At 33.5% G+C, this 24,399-nt stretch overlaps 3 protein-coding genes across 5 annotated transcripts; all 3 read right to left on the bottom strand.

Moving 5' to 3' along the window:
* Positions 1-12,178: 12,178 nt before the first annotated feature.
* LOC122417838 (TD and POZ domain-containing protein 4-like) lies at positions 12,179-20,639 on the bottom strand. Its single transcript, XM_043431661.1, has 5 exons — positions 19,982-20,639; positions 15,391-15,491; positions 15,062-15,216; positions 14,519-14,669; positions 12,179-13,756 (listed from the first exon to the last, which is right to left on the bottom strand). The coding sequence occupies exon 5, from the start codon at positions 13,749-13,751 to the stop codon at positions 12,711-12,713; it is 1,041 nt and encodes a 346-aa protein (XP_043287596.1). The 5' UTR covers positions 13,752-13,756; positions 14,519-14,669; positions 15,062-15,216; positions 15,391-15,491; positions 19,982-20,639; the 3' UTR covers positions 12,179-12,710.
* LOC122417837 (BTB and MATH domain-containing protein 43-like) lies at positions 16,296-19,975 on the bottom strand. Its single transcript, XM_043431660.1, has 3 exons — positions 19,639-19,975; positions 18,640-18,805; positions 16,296-18,028 (listed from the first exon to the last, which is right to left on the bottom strand). Exon 3 carries the CDS (start codon positions 18,021-18,023, stop codon positions 16,977-16,979), a length of 1,047 nt encoding a protein of 348 aa, XP_043287595.1. The 5' UTR covers positions 18,024-18,028; positions 18,640-18,805; positions 19,639-19,975; the 3' UTR covers positions 16,296-16,976.
* Positions 20,640-20,714: 75 nt separating the features above from the next.
* Positions 20,715-24,282, bottom strand: LOC122417836 (BTB/POZ and MATH domain-containing protein 1-like). Of its 3 annotated transcripts, none has more exons than XM_043431659.1 (4): positions 23,681-24,282; positions 23,382-23,540; positions 22,788-22,948; positions 20,715-22,189 (listed from the first exon to the last, which is right to left on the bottom strand). In XM_043431659.1, exon 4 carries the CDS (start codon positions 22,182-22,184, stop codon positions 21,138-21,140), a length of 1,047 nt encoding a protein of 348 aa, XP_043287594.1. In that variant the 5' UTR covers positions 22,185-22,189; positions 22,788-22,948; positions 23,382-23,540; positions 23,681-24,282; the 3' UTR covers positions 20,715-21,137. The 3 variants fall into 3 exon arrangements, with proteins under 3 accessions (XP_043287594.1, XP_043287592.1, XP_043287593.1); XM_043431657.1 differs by having other exon boundaries at positions 23,382-23,536; positions 23,681-23,939; XM_043431658.1 differs by lacking the exon at positions 23,382-23,540 and having other exon boundaries at positions 23,681-23,939.
* Between the last annotated feature and the right edge of the window lie 117 nt (positions 24,283-24,399).

Raw genomic sequence — 24,399 nt, 5'->3', positions numbered from 1 at the left:
TGTTTTATACACGGAGGAACTTTTATAGCAAAAATTGTTATGTTTTTATAGTAACGTTGAACCACATCGATATTATAATAATAAATAATCGCTACAGAGTGTGTCAAGTAATGCGAAAGTTTTGGGAACCATTACCACAGTCCATAGTAAATAACGCGCTGTACTATATCAAAAATGAACACGGAGCGAATTTTGATTAAAAACATAGTAAATAATGAAATCATTTGATGAAAATTTAGGAGATAACACAGCAATCGTTTCTCTGTGCTATACGAAAAATTGCAGAGTTTCGTATTTTCCTTTTTACTGCACTGAATTTTGCTCAATAACATAGCAAAATTCATGCGCCCACCAATTATATGAGGCGTTGCGAGTATAACCATGAAAATTAACTAGTGGCACATAGTAAAATTTCAAGCATACGCTTCGTTCATAAGCGGACTTTGTCAAGTAAATCTTTGTCGAAAAGAAAATTTACTTCTTTTCGGACAATTCACCAATTTTTAACATTTCACCAAAGACACGAGCGACATTCAGATATCGATACACGGTTCGATGTAAGAATGTCCCAGACCTAAATTTTGCCTGTCGTACATAGTAAAATTTGAGAGAACTGCTTTCGGCATCAAAATTACTATGTACTTTTGTGAAATGTAATAGAATAGCGATATAGAACAGCGCTGCTACAAAACATAGCAAATTTTTCTATGTATTCATCCGAAATATTCGTTTAAGTCTCTCCGCGTGTACGAAGAAAAGGAGTGCGGCGCGACCTAGACTTGGTTTCGCTTTTTTTTTTTAAATGATTGAGTTCGTTGTGCTACGAAGTTCAAAAATATGCTAGAAATATACAGCGTGTATCTATTCGCGGAATTATAGGATCAATTAACGAAAATAACATTTTTTGAAGGGTTATACATAAGCTCTTATGACAGACACACTCCATGTGCGACGATTTGGATTTAATGAAATATGATCCTTTCAACTTTAACGAGCCAAAAACGAGAATAAGAAAATATAATGTTTTTCGATATCAATGATGTCTTGGGAAACACTTGTTATACCGATGAAAATGACTTGGGAATGGAAAAAGAAAAACACTTATTTGAGGTTGACGAGTAATAACGACATAAACGGTGGAAGGTTTGACGACACCATGAGCTAGCTGGTTTAAGGATGTATAAGCACTAGGCTCCATTTCAGATGGTACTCTAATTTTTTTGTATATTATAGTCCAAACTTAAAACTTAATCTCTGTGAAATTTCAAGGTCTCTTGGGGGGGGGGGGGGGGGGTAAGGTCAAATCATACGAAAAAAGCAATGTTTTTGTGAATTTTTTACTGACGGCACAGTAAAAATATCTTTACTTAACCAGTGGTACATTGAAGTTTGATATTTGGAGAATATCTTCTCAAATTTTCCGAAAAAAATATTAAAAAATACGGCAATGGCAGCAATTTTTCGGACGTATCTCCGAAAAAAGTAGGTTTGCGGTGCCCCTCGTAACTCGCCGCTCTGTTAATAATTTTCATTTTGCAATAAGAAATTAGCCGATTTTTTCTCAAAAAATTGTGATTTTCCCTTCAAAGTGGTCGGAAAAATTGAAAAATTCGAAATTCGAAAAACCCTCCCAGCGTTACCTAGGAAAAACTATTATCTAACGAATGAATTTTAATTTTTTGATTTCAGATGATCCAGCGGCGAGTTACGAGGGGCACCGACTTTGAAAACGTGAGTTGTGGGAAAAACGCTTTAAAGTTTTAAACACTAAATATTATGCATTCAATTTCAAAAATAAAAAAAAATGAAAAAAAAAATTAAATACCTTACCCCCCCCCCCCCCCCCCCCAACGACTATTTAATCGAAATATTTTTAGACAAAAGAACACAATTTTATGTGTCATATATAGCCACAATGACTTCGAAGCCTGTATAACTCAAAATTTCATGAATTTTTATATCAGATGTTAGTCATAAAAAACGTATATTATATGCATTAAACCCTGAGGATTTTAACGGTTCGTTAAAAAAAGGGGGTCAACGGACATCTGAATTAAAAATATAAAGTTAAAGACGACAAATTCTCCCGGAACCTCAGGGTTTCGTAACCCCGTGAAGTTGTGGCAACTTCGCACAAACTATAAATGTAAACATTTGTACAATGCATTATGGAACTTTTTTGTCGTTATAGTAAGCTCTAACCTCAGCTGTCAACCGACTACGTCTGATGTTGTCAGACGTAAACTTTTCACACTGCACTACCGAGTTATGTTAAGAGTATGGATCAGTCGACTAACCTCACTTGGAATTTTTGAAATTGAAATTCTCTGACACGGTTTAACCGATTAAAAAAGGCCCTGTCAGCCTACGCAGAACGATGGCAAAAATCGACTGACAGAGCCTTTTTTTAATCGGTCAAACTGTGTCGAAGAATTTCAATTTAAAAAATTCCAAGTGAGGTTAGTCGACTGATCCATACTCTTAAGGAAGTTGAAGCGATATATATAGGACATCATACGAAACATACATTAGATTTTATTATTCCAAAATAATGAATTGAAAATCTTCTTGAATCTTCTTAATTATGTGTGAAAAATTTGAAGAGGTTTCACCGCCTAGTAATCGAGATATTCATTGTCGAAAATGACAAGGTTAAGAATGGGCTGCTCTTATGGAAGCTTTCAAAAAATTGCAAACTTCAACAATAAATATCTCAATTTCACGACGGTGAACCATCGGCATATCCCGCCAGAAGTTTAATACTGTCTTAAGCTTTCTGTTTAAAAAGTTTTAATGTGCAAAGTTGGAAAATAGTTTTAACATAAGATACGCTTCAACCTCCTTAATAACTCTGCATAAAATCCTTTTCGTAATGAAATGAACTTAAATATTATTTACTATTAAAAAATCATTACAAGATTTCTTAATAATATTGTGCTATATATGATTGCCCGTGGTAATTTCTTTGAAAAAATATGGTCAAAGACTGTCCATTGACTTGTATACGAACCGCTTTTACATCCTTAAAATATAGACATTAGACATGCATACGTATATGCGAATAGAAAATGGCTGTTGTCACATTTAGCTTGACGATATAACTACGAAAGTATTTTAAGCGCTATATATAGTAACAAGTGTCTTTACATTTGATGTGATTTTTTTCTTGATTTGAACGCTTCTCAGAACAATTTCATAATGTTAAAATTACGAATTGCTAATGAAATACTTGTCCTCCGATTGATATCATAAATTTTAATGTTATGCACCTAACTCAGATGATAACTTTTTTTACTCATTGCTTTTTTACTTATGGCTGGAGTGAATACGATGGATAAAATGCTTGGTAAATATACTACAAAAAGATCAACTTGGAGGTTGCCTCTAGCATTTTTCTACAATTTGTTTGTATTTGTATTTGCTGTAATGGCAATTTCCACGCGTCCAAAATCATAGGCATAGGGTGTAGGATATCCCGTACACACAAACTCCCTTTGGGGTCACATACTCACCACACTGGTGCAAATTTGCACTTCGACTTTTCAAAACTTTTTTTTCATCCATGAATGTACGCAATTCATCTTACAACGAGACTTGTTAAGGGTGAAAATTCCTTAGTAACCGATTACAATCATTGAAAAAATTGGAGAAACAAGTTTTATTAAAGAAAAATGACCAAATTGAAGAAAGGAATTTTGAAGTTCTAGACACCTAAAATTTTCGTGAGTGCAAATTTGCACCAGTGTGGTGAGGGGTTATAGATTGCATCCCTGCCACGGTAATTTCGTGTAATTATTCCGTAAGTGCGATTGTGTCTGCAGCTTCGATTATCTCAAAAGAAATTGCGTCGAGCCTACAATAAAGTGATTCCCGAGCTTTCGATTGAATGATTTATGAAAAATTGCTTTTATTTCTTTAGTTCTCCTTCATGGCACACATTTTTTTTTAGCTGTTAAAAAATATGAAAATCATATTCAAGAGCCTTGTGCTTGCCCACTCAATTATCCCACTCCGATTATTACTTTTTCGGAGATTGTCATTTTTTTGAACCCAACTTTCATGAATTCTATTTTTATATATGGATGATTGCGAAAGAATTGATCTCGCGCAACTGTATAATTCAAGACCTTTTCCGTATGTTGGGAAACTATCGTGAATGAGTCAAAATAACATTTCGACGAAGGAAAGCAAACCGGTTTCCAAGTCTTACGAGCGTAAGCATTTTCTGTTATGATAATCACGAAAATCTCATCAGTCAGAATGAAGCTACCGTGCTGGAATGTTTTCTTTTACCTTCTCGTGTCCGTAATGGTTTCCATGATCGTTGGCACTTCGAGTATAACCATGAAACCCGTAACTGTCACCCACTGGCCTGTCAAAGCGATTAAGGGACCGCGCCCAAACGGTCAGGTGAAGGATCTAAAAACTATTGTTCCAGTGGCCAATGGTACTTCGAACATGATCCCTATATCTAAGGAAATAGCCTTTCAAATGGTCCAGGGACCGTGCCCAAGTGATCGGACGAGGGATTCAAATGGTCATTGCCGCGAGTTCATGTAAGAATAATTTCTTTTTTTACACTCCCATTTCTCCTTAATTTCTTTTTTTCACAGGCGTGTAAAATTCAACGATAATCCATTCAAAACCTCCGTGAGATTGGCAATAAACATTTTTCTGTTTATCTTTTCTTATGGTTTGCATGTTTCTAATAATGCAATCAAAATTTTCGAACGGTATGAGGACCGATAATCGAGTTAGAGGTAGATTCTGAATATCATTTCGTTTTTTCTTCACATAATCGCTGTTTTATATACGAAATAAACGGAGTGCGGCGCAACCTAGGCTGGTTTCGTTTTTTTTTTTCAAATTATTGAGGTTGTTGTGCTACGGAGTTCACGAACTTACTATTACACTGCATGTTTCATTAAGGAGGGTGGATCACGAAATCAAAATAATCAGAATTTGATAAAATGTGGTGATAACATTCTTTGACATCAAGTATACAAATACAATTTTTTTCAAATTTTTTCACCACATGGTTATCGAATAATTGAGCGTTAAATCCAAGTTCTTATGCACGAGATGTATAACTGTATATATGTAAACTCTATGCTTATACACGTGAACATTAGTGCTGAATTACTCGAGAGCTATGTGGTAGAAAAATCTAAAAAAAATGTATATTGTCTTATATATTTTTAATGAATACATTTACCAAATTTTATGAAATTCTTATCATTTTGAAATTCTTCATATTTTTAACATGGTTTAGCATGGCAACATTGTATCGTCGCGATCCACCCTCTTAACCGGTTGACTGGTGAGCTTTTTTCCAGTTTTTGTGCCAAAACTGGTACGAGCCAATGTGTTACCGAAAATCACGATAATTTATTTCTGAGGGTTTTCAAGGTTGCTGATTCCATTTTCATGTGATAAAGCATGAAATTTTCGCAGTGAAAAATTAACAAATTTCACCCTGAACCCTTATTTTTCACATTTTTCGGGGGTAGCGAATTTTGTTTGATTTCGATGAAAGAGTCGAGTGTGATAAAAAACTAAAAATTTTCATGTCATATAGCATGAAAATCCATGGAAAAAACGAAAAATTTCACCTTCAACCTTCGATTTTCCCAATTTCCAAAGGTAGTGAGGTGAAAATTAAGTTCAAAAATCGACTCACCGACCCAAAAAACCATTGTATACCAATTTTTGTCCAAATCGGTTGAAAATTGAAAAAGTTATTTCAATATGTACACATATGATACAAAATCAGAATGAGCCCGACTTTTTTTTGTACATATATGATCCAATACCAGTCAACCGGTTAAGGAGGATCACGCGAATCTAATGGAAATTTTGAAATACGCTAGAAATATACAGCGTCCATTTATTCCCGGAATTTTTATGGGGTCTACCGTAACTGGAATGAAATTCGTAACCGTCGCCCACGGGTCCCTGGTGACAGGCCCGTGCCCAGCGGATTATATGAGAGATCGAAATGGTCATTGGCGCAAGATTTTTTAAACATTACGTCAACTCAGACCTCCGATTGTCCTCAGTTTTTTTTTAAGCATGAAAAATTCAATGCGTCTCTATCAAATTGCTCTGTGGAGCTGGTTAGACTGACAATAAATACTTTGCATAATAATTCTTCCTCCAATGCGTTTTCGTGCAGATTGCTTGTTTAAAATGAAGTCATCAGAATTATCGAAGCGTAAGGTGTACATCAGTATTCGAATTAGCTGTAAATTCTTTCTTATTTGATTTTATCTCAAAAGCTGAGATTACTATCGCTGAAATAATATAAATTCTGTTTTATTCGAGAGTAGAAGAGTGTGGCGGGAGCACACTGGCTTTTCTCTTCTTTTTCAATGCGCAACGCCAATTCACTGCCATATAACTGCTGATAAACTGCTGTGATCGTTCTATTACTGAAGAAACAAATTTTTAAAGTTTCTGAAAACAGTTAGAAGCGCGGAGATTCCGTGGAGCTCTCATGAATGTAGTTATCTCGAAATGCTACCACAACTAGAACCAAAATGAAAAAAAAATCCATGTGACTCATTCAAATGGCTCCTCGATTGTATTTGTCGCGTTGCAAAGTTCAAGAACTCCTTATTAGTTGAAAAATGTTTCAACTAATGAGGCCACGTTAATTTTATTTTATTTATTCATTTAATACGATTCATTTTGGATGTCAGTCCATATTAGGTTTTTCAACAATTAAATAGTTTCATGAAAATTCAATTTCAAAAAATTAGTTTCGAAACATGCAAATAAGTGAACCCTAGAACAGAATCAGAAAACGATCTTAATTATTTTTCCAATGATAGAAGTTTCACGATGAGCGGATTGGTTTTCGTTGTTCGATGACGAAGGGAATGGTGGTGTCTGTTGAAGTTGCTTTCGTGGACATCCAATAGTAAAAAATCTAAAAACCGGTTTGGAGCGATTGACCAATAATTCAAATTTTGGTCTTTCGAAAAAATATATTTACCAACGTTTCAATATCAAATTGATCATTTGTACTGCTATTTTGATAGAAATTCTTTAATGAATAATTCATTCGAAACATATTTTTTTGCATCTCTTTTCCCCCATCTCAAATGAAGGATATAAGCCAGCGTCAACGTTATGCGGTATCGGCGCACGATTCTTGAGCAGATATTGCATAAAATGATGGTCCCCTAAAATATATCCACGATTGCTATCACAGAATGAAAAAAAAAGTAAAAATTTCGCACCAATATATTTTTTTAATTTTGCAAATAATAAAAAAAAGAAATAGAAAAAGAAATCTAAAAAAAATCGAAATTCGGAAAAGCAATAGAATGAAATTTTGTCAAAAATTCTTTTTTTAATTCTTATTTAGGGGATGCTAGCAAAAAGTAAAAAATAAAGAGTAATAGGGAGATATTTTACAACCAATGAAATAAACAAAACGTTGTAATTAATCGAATATTGACTTAATTCATTATTTTGTCGCTATACACATGAAGATGAACTCCAATTCTAACACTTTTATTCCGTATGAACTGAATAAATCATTTTACGAAAAAAATCATCGGCATCAGTGAACGTCTGCAGTTTACATTGCGCAATAATTGTGCATATATTTTTACATGATATCATACTTCCGGATTGCTTTGATAGTGAAAATAGAGATTCGAGCCTTCACCCTAAGTCGATATATTACATGACAGTTGTAATTAATTTTTCATCATCTTCGTTGTTAATGGATAATATGGCATTTCAGTTTAATCGATAACATCGAAATTACCCCCGAGTATTGCCCCCTATTCAGCTGATAATATAAAAGAGCGAGATATACTTGAAGCTATTGTCAAATAACCAAAACGTCTCTTATTGAATTAAATCAATCAAGATTTCAACGAATTTTTAGAAAACTAACGATCTCCGGTGGAAGTTTTGCTTTTCTGCCTGCAATTGCAATAGTATTTTGGATTTTCTAAAAGAAAAACGTCCACAATTTCATACAGGAACGGTTGTATTTTTATTTTGTAATATCATTCGGCCGAATGCTGCACTATATCCTGAAAGGGACCACCTACGACATGCCTTGCACTGGACGAATAATCACGATTTATTGATATCCCACGATATTTTTGATATTTGGGAAACAGTGGCTATCGCCTGAACTCTAATTATACGAAAATATAAAAATTAAAGGAATTTCACGCTTTGAATGACAAAAATTCAATTTTCAAATCGAATTTTTGTGTTTCAAAGCGCAAATTTTTAATATTTTTGTATTATTTTAGTTCAGGGGATCGACACTGCTTTACAAAACAAAAATCTCTTTGGTTTTTTGATCTCAGATAAACGAATCCCCCGGGATCGTGGAAACCATGGAGAAACATGGGTCCCTGTGGAGTAGTTCAACACCAAATCTACTCGAGATAACAGAGTTAGAAAATTCTATCATAGAGTTAAATTACTGATAAATAAACCCTTCAAATTTCAAAAGTCGATGTTTCTTTTCCTCGCCGCAAAAAAATCGTGAAAAAACCCCAAAAAAATCCGGCTGCCACACGGGGTGCCCCCTTAAGACTATTGTAAATGAGCCAAAATATTCCAACAGAAGAAGACGAACCGGTTTCTAACATTATTACCAGTAACTCTCTACTGCTATGATACTCGCCAAAAGTTTCATCAGTAAAGATGAAACTACTGAGCTGGAACGTCATTTTTTACGGCCTCGTATCCATGATGGTTTTCGTGGTCACTGGCACCTTGTGCAAAACTACTACTCTTCGTCCTCCGGCTACCTATCTACCGCCACCACTTTTCCCAGCGGTGATCATGGCACCGTGCCCAGATGGTCATTTGAGAGATTCTAATGGTTCTTGTCGCAGGATCGCGTAAGGATTATTTTTTTTTAATACCACCATTTTTTCTCAAATCTCTTCTCGAGCATGAAAAATGCAATGATTCTCTGTTGAAAACTTTAGTGAGCCTGGTTAGATTGACGATAGACATCTGCATTACCTTTCTTCTGTTTTTGTTTTTTTTTGCAGTTTGTGTTTAAGGAGTTTCGGTACAGAAGTCAAAATATTAAGAAATTGATTAAATTTGGTGATAATGTGCTTCAACATCAAGTGCGAAAACTCAATTTTTTTCAAAATTTTCTTCTACTTAGTTATCGAGTAATTACACATTAAAGCAGATTTCTCATGCCCGGAATGTATACCTATATATATGGAAACGCTATGCTTATACACGTAAACTTTAGTGATCAATTACTCGATAACTGTGTAGAAGAAAAATCTTAAAAAATTTGTGTCGTCAAATTTGGCACTAAAGAATATGTTCACCAAATTTTATAAAATTCTGAACTTTTTGAATTTTTGAATTTTTTTAGCATGGATTAGCATGGCAACATTGTATCGCCTGTACCGAAACTCCTTAAGGAGGGTGGCTAGCGACGATACAATGTTGCCTTGCTAAACCATGTTAAATACATTAAAAATTTCAAAATGATAAAAATTTAATAAAATTTGGTGAACATATTCTTTAGTGCCAAATTTGAGAATACAAATTTTTTAAGATTTTTCTTCTGTACAGTTATCGAGTAATTGATCACTAAAGTTCACGTGTACAAGCATAGCGTTTCCTTCCGGGCATAAGAAATCTGCTTTAATGCATAATTACTCGATAACTAAGCAGAAGGAAGTTTTAAAAAAAATTGTGTCTCCGCACTTGATGTTGAAGAACATTATCACCAAATTTGATCAATTTCTTATCATTTTGACGAATGTAGCCATCGTCCTTAAAGTAGTTCGGCCATTCGATAAAGTACGACGAAGGTCCACTTTTTTTATGGTAACTGGTAGTTTAAAGTCGCCGATAACGTTAAGCACAGTTACGGGATCTCTTAGAGCGCTAAAGTTGGAATTATTTCATTTACAATTTTGAGTTTTTAATACCTTAAGGGATAACTCACAATAATATTAATTGGGAAAAAATTGTACGGTTTTCGAGCTTCGGAAAAGTTTATATCGTGAAGAAAATTCATCAGAGATTCCGTTTCTTTAAAAAAAAACCATTACTTTGCGGGGCTTTTGAGAAAGAAAACATGAAAAAACTTTAGTTTTTAGTTTTTTTTTTTTTAGTTTTTGAATGAGCTGCTGATATTATATCGATGTTATTAGAAAAATCGGGATCGGATTATAATAAATTAGGCCATCTACCGAGCTTCTGATTTATTTGTTGCGTTGCAGAATTCATGAACTGCTGACCTGTGCATTTTGATTTATTTTCGAACAGTGCCCCCATTTTCTGGAATTCACCCTAAGTCTACACTCAATTTCTTTCACCTTTCACTTATTTGCTTTCCTGCATGCAACACTTTAACGATAGCATTGGCCGACTGACACCCGTGGTATATTTTATTTAATATTTTTCTGTTTTATTCATTTTAAGGAGGGTGGATCACGAAATTAAAATAATCAGAATTTGATAAAATTTGGTGATGACATTCTTCGGCATGAAGTATACAAATACAATTTTTTTACAATTTTTTTACCACATGGTTATCGCATAATCGAGCGTTAAATCGAAGTTCTTATGCACGAGATGTATAACTGTATATGTGTAAACTCTATGCTTATGCACGTGAACTTTAGTGTTCAATTACTCGAGAGCTGTGTGGTAGAAAAATCTGAAAAAAATTTATATTCTCTCATATATTTTTAAAGAATACATTTACCAAATTTTATAAAATTCTTATCATTTTGAAATTCTTAATATTTTTAACATAGTTTAGCATATGGCAACATTGTATCGTCGTGATCCACCCTCCTTAAAGCATCATACGTGAATGTTCAACAACATTGATTTTTTCCACGAATAAATAACGATATAGAGAAATGAGGCAAAATCGGAACCATCCGGGAGTGTTTTTCCTTCAAAATCCGTCTAAAATAGTTATATCTCCGATACTATTAGAAACTCCCAACTATGATTATATATTAAATTGCTCGGGAGAACGCCCAGAATGACGTATTAAAAAATTAGCGCGATTGGAGGTGAAGCCCGTTTTCTGAATATTTACCACAATTTTATCTCCAACATAAGAAGCTTTCCTTGTTCAACTAAAGTTGAATGTAAGCTTTCGTTTTTCGATATCTAAAAAATTGGTGTCCGTTGAGGTTCTTTTTGGTGTTCACCTAGCAGCGAAAATTTTATAAATTGGTTTAGAGTGATTGATTACCGACTGAAACTCCGTCTTTTGAAAAAAATTTTTACGCATGTTCCCACGAAATTGATCGCACGTAACAATGTTTCCAATTCATTTCAAGAGTCTTCTTTAATAGTTATTTCTACTGTATACAACGTATTTGAAATTTTGAATAATTCCGAATAATTTTTCGTTTTTAATCAATATCCTTCTCGACTCGATACGTCTCTTTGCATGATCCACCTAATATTACACATCTGATATGCTCCGATAGTATATTTGTTGATACGCAGTATGAGAGGGGCAACTGGGGAAATTAATCTGCGTTTTCTCAGGTGAAAAACAGATGGAAGATTGTATTAAACTCTGATTTCCTTTGAAACAAAGTCTTTATAATTTTGGAATTGAAATTGGAAATGAAACTGTCTCACTGGACTGCATGAAAATCTTATAAACATGTGCCTTCGGTGCATTGAGTGTGTTGTTCGCTATCACGCGTGCCATCAGTTACAAGTTTACTAAATATCTAAATTTGCTTTGTTTGTTACAGAAAGTGAGACCGTTCCAAGTTGAGTTCGTCGAGGATCATCTATAAAAGAAGAAAGATTCACTCTGTGTCCCATCGTTAAATAATGCGACGTGGAAAATTTATATGTTCTCTTCGAAGAAAAAGAACTTTCGTCGAGTTCAACATTAATGGAACGATAACTCATAAGATTTTTATTTATCACACTTTATTTGTTAATATAGGCTTGAGATGTCGAATAGGACGTTAGTAACTTGCTCAGCAGTCTAACATCGTGTCCTAGTGTGTACGACGAATAAATATGCATTAACTAATCAGAGATCTGAAAGTTATCATTATTTTTTACTCTCTGGGTAAATCGATATATGTTTTTTTATTATACATCGTTACATTTGTTCAGCAGGTTATTAATTGTAAAGAAAAATTCTGATATCATTAATTTAGCCTGGAATGGTCCCCCATTTCGTTAAGAAACAAAAAGTGCGGAAAAAATTCCCTACAGTTGGGTGTATTTACATAAATACTTTTATCACATAAAATAATATGAAAAGATAAAAAAAAGGTAAGACGCATTCAAGAAAAAGCCTTTGTTGAAGTTAAATTTTAGCGCAATATAATTTTCCTCTCATATACAATGGTTCACACGTATATTTAAAAATAAAAACGATTACAAAAATGAGAAAAACAAAGAAAACTGATTTAATCACTAAAATGAATTTGGCGACAATTTTGCGTTTTCAAAAATCGATGCACGCATTTCTCGTAAGAAGTATCTTCATTTCTATTAAGATACATTTTTTGCGTATATTTTGCATGCGATTCCAAACAAACTAATATGTCCATGTGCCTTTTTTGAATTCTGCAGCGCATGATTATCGTGGTTATCGATAAGCATACTACACACCAAGTCAACGTGAAATAGATCTTTTATTTTCAATTTTAAAATAAAGAAAAAAAAATCAGTCCGTAATTTCCATTTAACAATTACTTTTTCAAGGAGGAACAATCCTTTTTGGCCAACACCTCTTTCAAAATCATTAAAGTCTCGAAGTCTTCACTCATAATTGCTTGTTTCAATGCATTGGCACTTTTTTCAAGTATGTTAAGAGCTTTTTTCTTCAACGTGGCGCAACGATACTTATCCGCAACGAAAAAGTTTTTGATGACGTTTCCTTCAGAAATATTTTCCAACAAAAAATTTTCGCACAAATCTTTCAACTCGCAAACCTGATATTTGTCTGCCAACAACAACATTTCTTCAACTTTATTTTTCAAATCATTCAATTCCCCAGTGTACAAGTACTTGAGAAATTCCTCAAAGATCTCAGCTGTTGTATCAACAATTTCAACTGTGCTCGTATCTTTCTCTTTCATGTCGCTTAAAAACATTGCTTCGAAAACTTTGCTTCGTAGTGCGAGGACAACTTTATGAGCAGGTAACTCTTTATCATCAAATACAAAAGTTACATCACTAAATGTCTTCTTCTCATATAAAGTTTCTGAGCTTCGTATAACTTTTGTTGTTGGTATTTGGCGGGGAAAGCTTTGAAATGTGGGAAATTTGAAGATGAGAAACTTCACCGTGATATATCTCGATGTGTCACCCAAATAATTTAGACCATCTTTTAAAAGAACATCCAATTCTTTTTTTTCAAGTGATATCTCAAGCCCTGGGGGATAAATAATCCTGGGAACTGGATGCGAATAACATCTCTCAAATTGTTTTACTGTATTGATAGTAATCTGAATTTTCATTGCCAAAAAACGTGAAGAATCTGAAAACTCAATAGCTAGAAGATTTTTGAGATTCTTTGGTTTGAAGGACAACTGGCAAGTGCACTCATCTATTCCGTCAAGGGGGAACGAATCAGATAACAACCCTTGGGAATACGTCGTGTCGTACAGCAGAGACCAATCACGCAAAATCCATTTAAACTCTGTAAGAGATTGGTTTTCCACTGCCATTTCTGTAGTGTGTTCCAAATATGATAGTCCATAATTCCCCGAGTACCGACCAGAAATCATCTTATCTACAATATTAATTCAAGCTAAGACATTAACATTGAGATAAAACTATTTCCGGGTATTTTTGAATGATTAAATAAACAAAATTGTAAACAGAGAAGGTTCACAGCTATATTTTCAGCAGGGTGGAATACCTTAGAAGGTATACGGTGCAAAAGCAGTCAGAATTTCATTGCGATATTGGTATTTCGATATAAAAATATTTAAAAATTCGTTTAAATAACACGATTCTGGGTGTGATCTTTTCTGTTTTTTTTTTTCATCTGCACATAAATCATTGAAAAATACAAAAAATAATGAAAATACGCTGACGGTTAGTATGTGTGCCATGTCAGTTTTTACGTCGCTAATGAAGATCATTATTACACGAGCTTTACACATATGTTGCACTACTGAAAAACTAGACCCAGATTTGTACCACTTAAAGGCACTTTTTAAAACGTTTTGGTAAATATTTATAAGTGGTCCTTTTAGGAAGAAGGTTCCACAATTTGTTTAATGTACTATTATTGAAATAAAGAATATGTTTCACTTCGACCCAATGATATTACTCACGTATTAAAAGTTTTGCAAACCCACCCAATGATTCTGCTCACACATCGAAAGTTGAAACCCACCCATTGATTTCGCAAACACATACAAAGATTGAGTTCTTGACATATCATTGTTATACATCTTTAAAAAAAAATATTATTTTACAAATTATGGTATCGAGCTTTGGATGAGTTTGAAAAAAATTTCTACAACAAAATTTATCATAATTTTACCTGCAGGGCAATGTTGATTCAGTAATTATATTTTGTTTTTCAGATTTTATCTCTTTCTATACTTTTGGTTGGAAGTGATCACGTGCTTCAGTAATTAGTATACTCAGTGACGGATGATGTAACCCTATTGATCAGGTTCTTGTAAAAGCAGCTGTTGAAATTACAAAAAAAATCATTAACACATAATCATCAATTTTGCATTTATCTTTCCTGTTGCTATTGATATAGTTAAGATAGTTGCTATTAATTCAACAAAAAACATAGTTTGACTGGAACGGAGATTAAATGTCAGTCTACGCTGTTCCTTTCTTCTTTTTTTATGAACCTGTCAACAGCATGGAAGAATTTTTTTTTTATAAATTCTAAGCAGATGGAATTACTGATCTGTAACAATTTCTGATGAAACATGAACATCTATTCTGTGTATAGTGTAAAAAAATGGCTGACCTGCGAATATTCAAAATAGAAAATATTTAACTTTCTTGACTAGTTATTAATAAATGGATTGCTAATTATTTGGTGGTTTCTTTATCCTGATTATACCTGCTAGAAATATGAAGATGACTCAACGACTTCGTTGATTCCGTTGATTCAGTTCTCGCTGATAAATGATAACCACGAACGTCAGCAATGAGATTTTCGATCTTTATTTTAGTGATTCAATACAAGACACTGACCACAGCTCGTATCGAAACTTGCTGAAACAATTCAGAAAAAAAATTACTTTTTTCATTATTGACATGCAATAATTGGCTTTTATTCTCATTTTTTGATCGAATAACCCAAAATTATTCGGTGCATGTGTAGCCAGCGTAAGTATTTTTCGTAACAGCAAAACAAAAATATATAAAATTTTTATGGAATAAACTTACACGAGAGAAAGACTTTTCTACAATGGACAATGGCACAATGGCAGAGTTCGTTACTGTCCGATCTGCTTTTGTGTCCGAGACTGCAAAAATCCAATTTCCATCTAATTAATCAGGATAATTCTAATTAACAGAGTAATCTTTTACCTTGAGAGCAGATGAAAATGTGACAGTTTTCGAAAAATTGAATAATTTTAAAAACTGTCTTCCGTTTTTACTTGTTGAAACTTTTTATCAACACAGGGATTAAATTTAAAAAAAAGAATTGATCATCGAACATTATAATCATTTTGCAAATGCAGAAAACAATTTATTTTATCGTGTTTTATCGCTGCCCTTCAAGAAGGGAACTACTGTCGAAACTGTTGAAAGTTCCATGTCCCATTGTTTTTACGAAATACTAGTGATAGCAGTATTGATTAATCGTACGTATTCGGACACAGCTAAACAAACAAGTTTACTCAGCATTCCAGTAGAAGAGTTTGAAATTTCGATGAGTCGAAATTAAGTCCAACAGATATAGTGAATTTAAAGTTCCTTCAGCAAATGTTGACCTACGATTCGTAATATTACGTTTGATAAAAAGGAAATTTCTTACTAACTTTCAGATTGTTGCAAATTTTGCCAACTTTTGTAATATTTCAAGTGTTTCTACTTTGTGCATAAAAAGTGGGCTATGGATTCAGAACACAACAACAAAAAATGATGAAGGTGTTGAAGTTTGGTCCCTCGTTGAGCGCAGATTTCTTCAGATGAAAAAGTTTATTTGTTTATTGTAATATATTTTTAAAAAATCTTTTTATTGGTTCATTGATGGTTGAGCTTGTTTCCACACAATCATGTTTGTTCTGATAACTGTAGATTGAAAAGGATTCTTATATTTGTAAAAAGATTTTACACAATTGAACAACATTTCTTAAGTTTATTCAACAGGATCACAAATATTTTTTTGTTTTCTACAGGATTCTGTTGCTCTTCAGACAAGCATGGTTGAAATTGTTTTTTTCACAATACATCAAGTTAGAACATGGTCCAATTGCTTGTACTTATATATACATGGACACCTTAACAAAAAAAGATTACATTCTTGCAATATTTTATTAAAAATTATCTGTAAAATAAGGTGTATCATTTATCGGAACATACAGCTGGCAATGAGAAATAAACTTAGGCTATTATTATTCGTTTCGCTTTAGCTTACTCAATTTAATACATTAGAGTGATCAAAATTAGACTACAGCACATAGATCGATGAAAAAAAATAAAGTGAATAAAAAATAAAATAAAAAGGTGCAAAAACAGTCAAGTCTCATTCGAATAGAAGCTTTCTTATACGGTTTTTATCTCATATACAATGAACCGCACAGCTATAAAAATGAAAAAAGAAAAAAAAATACAGTACTGTTGGAATCATTAAAAAAAATGGAATGCGACGATAATTTCGCGTTTCCAGAAATAGATACACGCATTTCTCGTGGGAAGCATCCCTCATTTTTATTATGCGTCTTTTTTCAAATTTGCAGCGCATATTTTTTGTTTTCAATTATAAAATAAAGAAAAAAATGTATTCAGTCGTTTCCATTGAGAATTTACTCCTTGAGAAAACTGTCTTTGGCGATCGCCTCTTTCAAAATCTTTAAAGCTTCGGGATTTTCACTCATAATTACTCGTCTCATAGCATCGACACTATTTTGAAGAATGTCAAGAGCTTTTTTCTTCAATGTGACGCAACAATGCTTATCCGCAAAGAGAAGGTACTGTGCAACATTTTTTTCACAGACGTCTCTCAACATACAATTTTCACACATTTCTTTCAACTTGCAAACCTGATATTTGTCTGCCAAAAACAACATTTCTCCAACCTTATTTTTCAAATCATTCAATTCCCCAGTGTACAAATACTTGAGAAATTCCTCAAAGATTTCAGCTTTTGCGTCAACAATTTCGACTCTGCTCGTATCTTTCTCTTTCATTTCGCTTAAAAACATTGCTTCAAAAACTTCGCTCCGTACCGCGAGGACAGCTTTATGAGCAGGTAATTCTTTATCATCGATGACGAAAGTTACATCGCTCAGTGTCTTTTTCTCATATAAAGCTTTCATGCTCCGTATAACTTCCATTGTCGATATTTGATGGGGCAAGATTTGAAATTTGGGAATTTTGGAGATAGAAAACCTCCCTGTGATTTTGTTCGTTGCATCTCTATGAAAAAATAATTTGTCTTCAAAAAGATGAATATTTTTTTTTTGTCCAGGTGATATCTCAAGCCCTGGGGGATATATAATCTTTGGAACTGGTTGCAAATAACTACTCTCAAATTTTTCTCGTCCATTGATAAAAATCTGAATATTCATTGCCAAAAAATGTGAAGAATCTGAAAACTCAATAGCTAGAACATTTTTGCGATTCTTCGATTTGAAGGACAACTGGCAAGTACACTCATCCATTCCCTCAAGAGAGAAGGAATCAGATAACAATCCTTGAGAATATGTCTCGTCATACAGCAGAGACCAATTATGCAAAATCCATGTAATCCATGTAACTCGAGTGATGTATTGCTTGTTTGCTTCTATTTCTGTAGAGTGTCCTAAATATTCCGGCTCGTTCGCACACGCCGTAAACCGATGCGAAATCATTTTATCTACAATATTTATTAAAGCCAAGGCATGAACATTGAGAAAATACTATTCTTGGATATTTTCAATTGAAGCTCCATGCTCACTTCAGTCCATATTAATGGAAAGATTTTCAGCAAGAAGGAATGACGTGGAAGTTGTAATGTTCAGAAGCATTCAGTATTTCGTTGCGATATTGGTATTCTTTAGATATTAAAAATATTTAAAAATTCGTTTCATTTACACGATTGTTAGTGTAACATTTTTTTAATTCTGCGTTGTTTTTTTCTTCTATACAAGAAATGAAGAATACGAGGTGGTTTGTTCGCGTGCCATGACAGTTTTACGTCACTCATGAGGATTTTTTTATACAAGTTCTACACGCATTTACACTACTGAAAAAACCAGACCCAGATTCAAACCATTTAAAGGAACTTTTCAAATTTTTTACATAAATTCAATCAAAATTGAATGGGAAATCTGGAATTCCGACAGATTGAGTTTTTCAGCATATCATTCTTATATTTCTTCCGAAAAGAATAATATTTCACAAATTTTAAAGTGAAGGTTTTAATGATTTTGAAAAAAAATTAGATTATCAATTATAATTGTACAACACAATTTATTATAATTTTACCTGTGGGTCAATGTTGACTTGAAGATTATATTTCGTGTTTCAGGTTTCTTTACTTTTTATATTTTTCACTGCAAGGAGTGATCACGTGTTTTAGCAATCAATATACTCAGTGGCGAATGATGCAATCCTACTGATCAAGTTCTTGTAAGAACAGTTGAGAAAATAACTAAAAAAAAAAAATTATCAACACATCATCAATTATGCAAGTTTCTTCCCTGAATGCGCAATGGTTATTCCAACTTATCAGGTTCAAGTGCATCGTTTGTGAAAAAAATGTGAAAATTGCGACTTGAACTCAATATTCTTTCATACAAAGATCGCTTAGCCCCAAACAATTATGATGAATCATGTGAGCAATTAGTTGAAACTAGAAATATTCCAAGGACTACATCGTAGCTGAATTTTTACAAATAATATAGCCGACTGTCGTTTCTTCAAAACAACGATTTTAGAATATTTTCCAAATATGATATACCTACTTGTGTAAAAGGAACGTTTTTTAAAATAGAAAATAAAAAAAATTATTTACGTTTTCATTTTAACTGATGTTGAAAACGTTACTTTGATTTACAATATATAGAAACGATAGGAGTCATTAATTCAATGATAAAAATAGTTTGACACTAACGGAGATTGAATGTTAGTCTATGCTGTTTCTCTCTTTTTTTTTTCACGAATGTATACAGGTCGTTATTCTTTCTGATGCTTTTGTCTCATCTACTGATGAGTGGGATTTTTTTTGGGTCTCTATTCTTAGAGTCCCTAAAACTTTTTTCATTTGATTCATATGGACAGCTTGGAAGAATATTTTTTTTATAAATTCTGAGCGTATAGAATTACTGATCTGTAAGCTTAAAGTAACGATTTCCAATGGAACATGAGCATCTGTATGAAAAAATGGCTTACCTAATATCTACTATGGAAAATAATTTATTTCCTTGGCTAATTATCAATGAATCGATTACTAATTTTTTCATGATTTTTTTATCGTAATTATACCTGCTAGAACATAATGACGACTCAACGACTTCTTTGATTCCGTTAATTCACATAGATCTCGTCGATAAATGTGACCACGCACGTCAGCAATGAGTTTTCGATCTTTGTTGTGGAATACAAGACACTGACCACAACTCGTATCGAAACTTGCTAAAAGAATTATGAAAAAAATGTATTTTTTCATAAATGACATGTAATAATTGGCTTTTTTCATTTTTTGATTGAATAACCCAAGATTATTCGATGCATGCATCAACAGTAAGTATTTTTCATAACTGCGGAATAAAAATATAAATTTTTTTATGGAATAAATTTACACGAGAGAGACGAGTTCGTTACTTACTGTCTGATATCTGCTTTGTTACGGAGATCGCAATATTTGTATACGAAACTGAAGAGAAGGGAGGGCCATTTCCTACAAAAAAACGCGGCAAACGTTCCGAGAATTTACCCACACAGGGAACGTTCTTTCTTCGACTGCGCTGTAACCAACCACGCTGTAACGCAACACAATGCAGTGGAGAGGTGTCGCCCTGCCAGTGCGTACCCACGGAAAGCAAAACTAAAAATGGCGGGAACCCCGAAGGTCAAGAAGAGCTCATCATTTACGCAGATAAAACTATAATAACCGCGATGGTACTAATCGTACTAATTATCTATAATAATAATGAAATTAAAAGAAAATTAAGTTTGTTGTTAGCAAAAAAATTTTGTTTTAACGACAAGAACGATGCAATTTTCCCCGATCAAAAATTCGATGCCCACGTTTTTCACTGCAACTTTCATCGCGCGTAGAATGCAAAAATCCAATCTCCATCTAATTAATTAACAAAAAAATTAACTCTTACAATATTTTATCGAAAAACATCTGTAGAATAATATGTTTAGTGTATCGGAACATACAACTGACAATGACAAAGGAACTTGGGCTGACGAATTGTTTTGTTTCGCTTCAACTTACATAATTTAATATATTGATGTCATTACGATTTGACTACAGCACCAAACGATAAAATTAATAAAAAAAAAAAAAAAAAAAAAAAGTAAAAAAAAAAAGTAAAAAAAAGTAAGCCACATACAAGTGAAGGTCTCTGTTGAAGTCAAGTTTCAATGCAATATCATGTTCCGTTCATATACAATGGTTCGCACATCTATAAAAATAAAATCTTATACAAAACAAAAACGCAACTGTTAGAATCGTATAAAAACGAATAAAATTTGGCGACAGTATCGCATTTTTAGAAATAGATGCACGCATTTCTCGTAAGTATCCCGCATTTCTATTTAAATGTGTTAGGATAGATTTCTTGCACGTATTTTACATGCGATTACCAAACTACGTAGCACGTCCATGTGCCTTTTTACAAGTGTGCAGCGCGTAATTGTGGTAGTTATCAATTAGCATATTACACACTAACTCAACGTGGAATACATCTTTTGTTTTCAATTGCAAAATAAAGAAATAAAATCTTTGTGTAATTTTCACTTACAACTTACACCTATTCAGGGGAACAATCTTCCTTGGCTAACACCTCTTTCAAAATCGATAAAGTCTCGGAGCTTTCACTCATGATAGCTTGTTTCAATACATTGGCATTGATTTGAAGGATGTTCGTAGCTTTTTTCTTTAATGTGGCGCAACGATACTTATCCGCAACAATAAGGTTCTTTATAACGTTTACTTCAGAAATATTATCCAAGAAAAAATTTTCGCACATATCTTTCAACTCGCCAACCTGATATTTGTCTGCCAATAACAACATTTCTTCAGCCTTATTTTCCAAATCATTCAATTCCCCAGTGTACAAATACTTGAGAAATTCTTCGAAGATTTCGGCTTTTGTGTCAACAATTTCAACTGTGCTTGTATCTTTCTCTTTCATGTCGCTTAAAAACATTGCTTCGAAAACTTCGCTTCGTAGTGCGAGGACAACTTTATGAGCAGGTAACTCTTTATCATCGAATACGAAAGTTACATCACAAAATGCCTTCTTCTCATATAAAGCTTCTGAACTTCGTATAACATTTGTTGTCGGTATTTGGCGGAGAACGCTTTGATGATATTCGGGTATTTTAGAGATGGAAAACTTCACTTCGATTTGATTCGTTTTATCATTCCGACCACCATAAATGTTTTTTAATAGATCATCCAAACTTTTCTTTTCAAGTGATAACTTCAATCCTGGGGGATAAATAATCCTGGGTACTGGGTGCAAATAACATTTCTCAAATTGTTGTTCGTTATTGATGAAAACTTGAATTTTCATTGCCAAAAAATGGGAAGAATCAGAAAACTCAATCCCTAAACAATTTTTCAGATTCTTTGGTTTGAAGGACAACTGGCAAGTACACTTATCTGATTCTATTCCTCTAAGAGGGAAAGAATCAGATAGCAGTCCTTGGGAATACGTTGTGTCGTATAACAAAGACCAATCACACAAAATCCACGTAAAATCTGTAAAGTGTTGATCGTTCGCTTCCATCCTGATGGAGTGTGACAAATATGCCGCTCTACTTTCAGACCCTGCGCACTGACGAGAAATCATCCTATCTACAATATTAATTCAAGCTAAGTTATTAACGTTGAGATAAAACTATTTCTGTATATTTTCAAATCGTCGAATGAATATAACAATTAAAAAAGAGAATTTCCATAACTCAGCTAGTCCAAGTAACTCGGAAGTTATAATGTGCAAAAGCATTCAGAATTTTGTTGAGGTTTTGAAAATATTAAGGTATGAAATGTTTAAAAATTCGATTCCAGGTGTGATCCTCTTGAGTCCTGTATTTTTTAATCCACGTCTAAAATAATGAAAAATGCGAGACTGTTTGTTCGTGTGCCACGACAGTTTTCACATATCACATGGAAATTATTTTTCACAAGCTTTACATATATTTTACAATATTAAAGAAACCAGTCCCAAATTCGTGTCACTTAACAGCATTTTTAAAACTTTTTTGCTTGATTTGAATCAAAATTGATCGCGCATTCTGAAATTTCTGAAAGATTGAGTTTCTCAGGATATCATTGTTATATTCTTTCAAAATTCATTGTTTCTTTCAAAAAGATATATTTAAAAAATTATCGTATCAAGGTTTTGATGAATTTAAAAACATTTGTACAACAAAATTCATTATGATAGTTTTACCTGCGGGTCAACGTTGACTTGGCAATTATATTTTGTGTTTCAGATTTCGTCTCTCTGTATTTTTGACTGCAAGTAATCACGTGCTTCCGCAATTGGTATATTTGGTGATGGATGATGCAACCGTTATGATCAGGTTCTTGTAAGAGAAGTTGTTGAAATAACTAAAAAAAAAAATCATCAGCACATTCATCAACTTTGCATTTTTCTTCCCTCAATTTGAAATGGTTACTTCCAACTTGTCAATAGCTCGATAGATCGAGTACATTGTTCGTGAGAAAAAATGTAAAAATTGCAACTTATAAACTTGTTATCCTTTCGTACGAAGATCACTTTGCCCCATATAAGTGATAAATAATCTGAGCACTTACAGTTGAAACTGAAAATATCATTAAGCCTATAACGTAGTTGAACTTTTACAAATACGTGAAAAAAAATAACGAACGAGTTTCTATAATAATATACAGCAGACTACGCAGTTTTTTATAGTGTAAAAAAATCGCTGACCTATCATTCAAATTAGTAAATATTTCATTTCCTTGACTTATTAATGAGTCGATTGTCAATTATCACGTGGTTTCACTATCGTAATTATACCTGCTAGAATAGAATGACGACTCAACGACTTCTATGATTCTGTTAATTCAATTCTCGCTGATAAACCCGAGCACGCACGTTAACAATGCGATTTCGATATTTAGTGATGGAAGTGGATGGAACACAGGACACTGACGCGACAGCCCGTATCAAAACTTGCTGAAACAATTGTGAAAAAATTACTTCTTTCACAAATGACTGCAACAATTGTCTTTCCCAGTTTTTCGATTGCAAATTATCCGGTACATTGTATTTTTCGTAAAAGAAAAAAATATAAAATTTTTGTAGAATAAACTCACACGTGAAAATCTTGGCCGAGCTCGTTACTGTCTGATCCATTTCGTTACAAAGAACAAAGAACCCAATATTCGCAGTTACACCAGTGTATACGAAGATAAAGAGGGCGATAGGTAGGCGATTTCCCAGAAAAAAAGCCCGCCAAACGTTCTGATGTGGTTCTGATTCTTGGACTGTACTATGGATGGTATAGGGTCTAAATTGCCTGAAAATGGCGTCTTCGCAATTTCCGGTCGGCCGAAAGTCACTAGCCGAAAATATCTAACATATCAAGAGTAATAAATATAATGTACGCAACCAACACAATGCAGCATGCATCGACCGTAAGGCCTGCTACACACGGTCAATAATATTGTGCAATGGCCTAAGTATTTTTCGTAACAGCAAAACAAAAATATATAAAATTTTTATGGAATAAACTTACACGATGGAAAAACTACCCACAATGGACGAGCTCGTTACTGTTCAATTTGCTTTGTTAGGCCTGCTACACACGGTCAATAATATTGCACAGTAATATTGCACAATAAGTTTGTATGGTGTGTAGTGCGCCATAAATTTAAGGTAGCTCAAACTTCTGTTCAATGATTGCGCAATGTTTCAATACTACATCTACACGTTCAATAATATTGTGCAATCACCTATATTGCGCAATATTATTGACCGTGTGTAGCAGGCCTTAGACTGCACTATGCGCTCGCAATGGGCGCGTTCAGGGAGT

The sequence above is a fragment of the Venturia canescens genome, chromosome 11 (assembly GCF_019457755.1).
Source record: "Venturia canescens isolate UGA chromosome 11, ASM1945775v1, whole genome shotgun sequence".
Lineage (NCBI taxonomy): Eukaryota > Metazoa > Arthropoda > Insecta > Hymenoptera > Ichneumonidae > Venturia > Venturia canescens.
The sequence above is the reverse complement of the archived record's forward strand: the minus strand, read 5'-3'. Positions and strand labels throughout refer to the sequence as shown.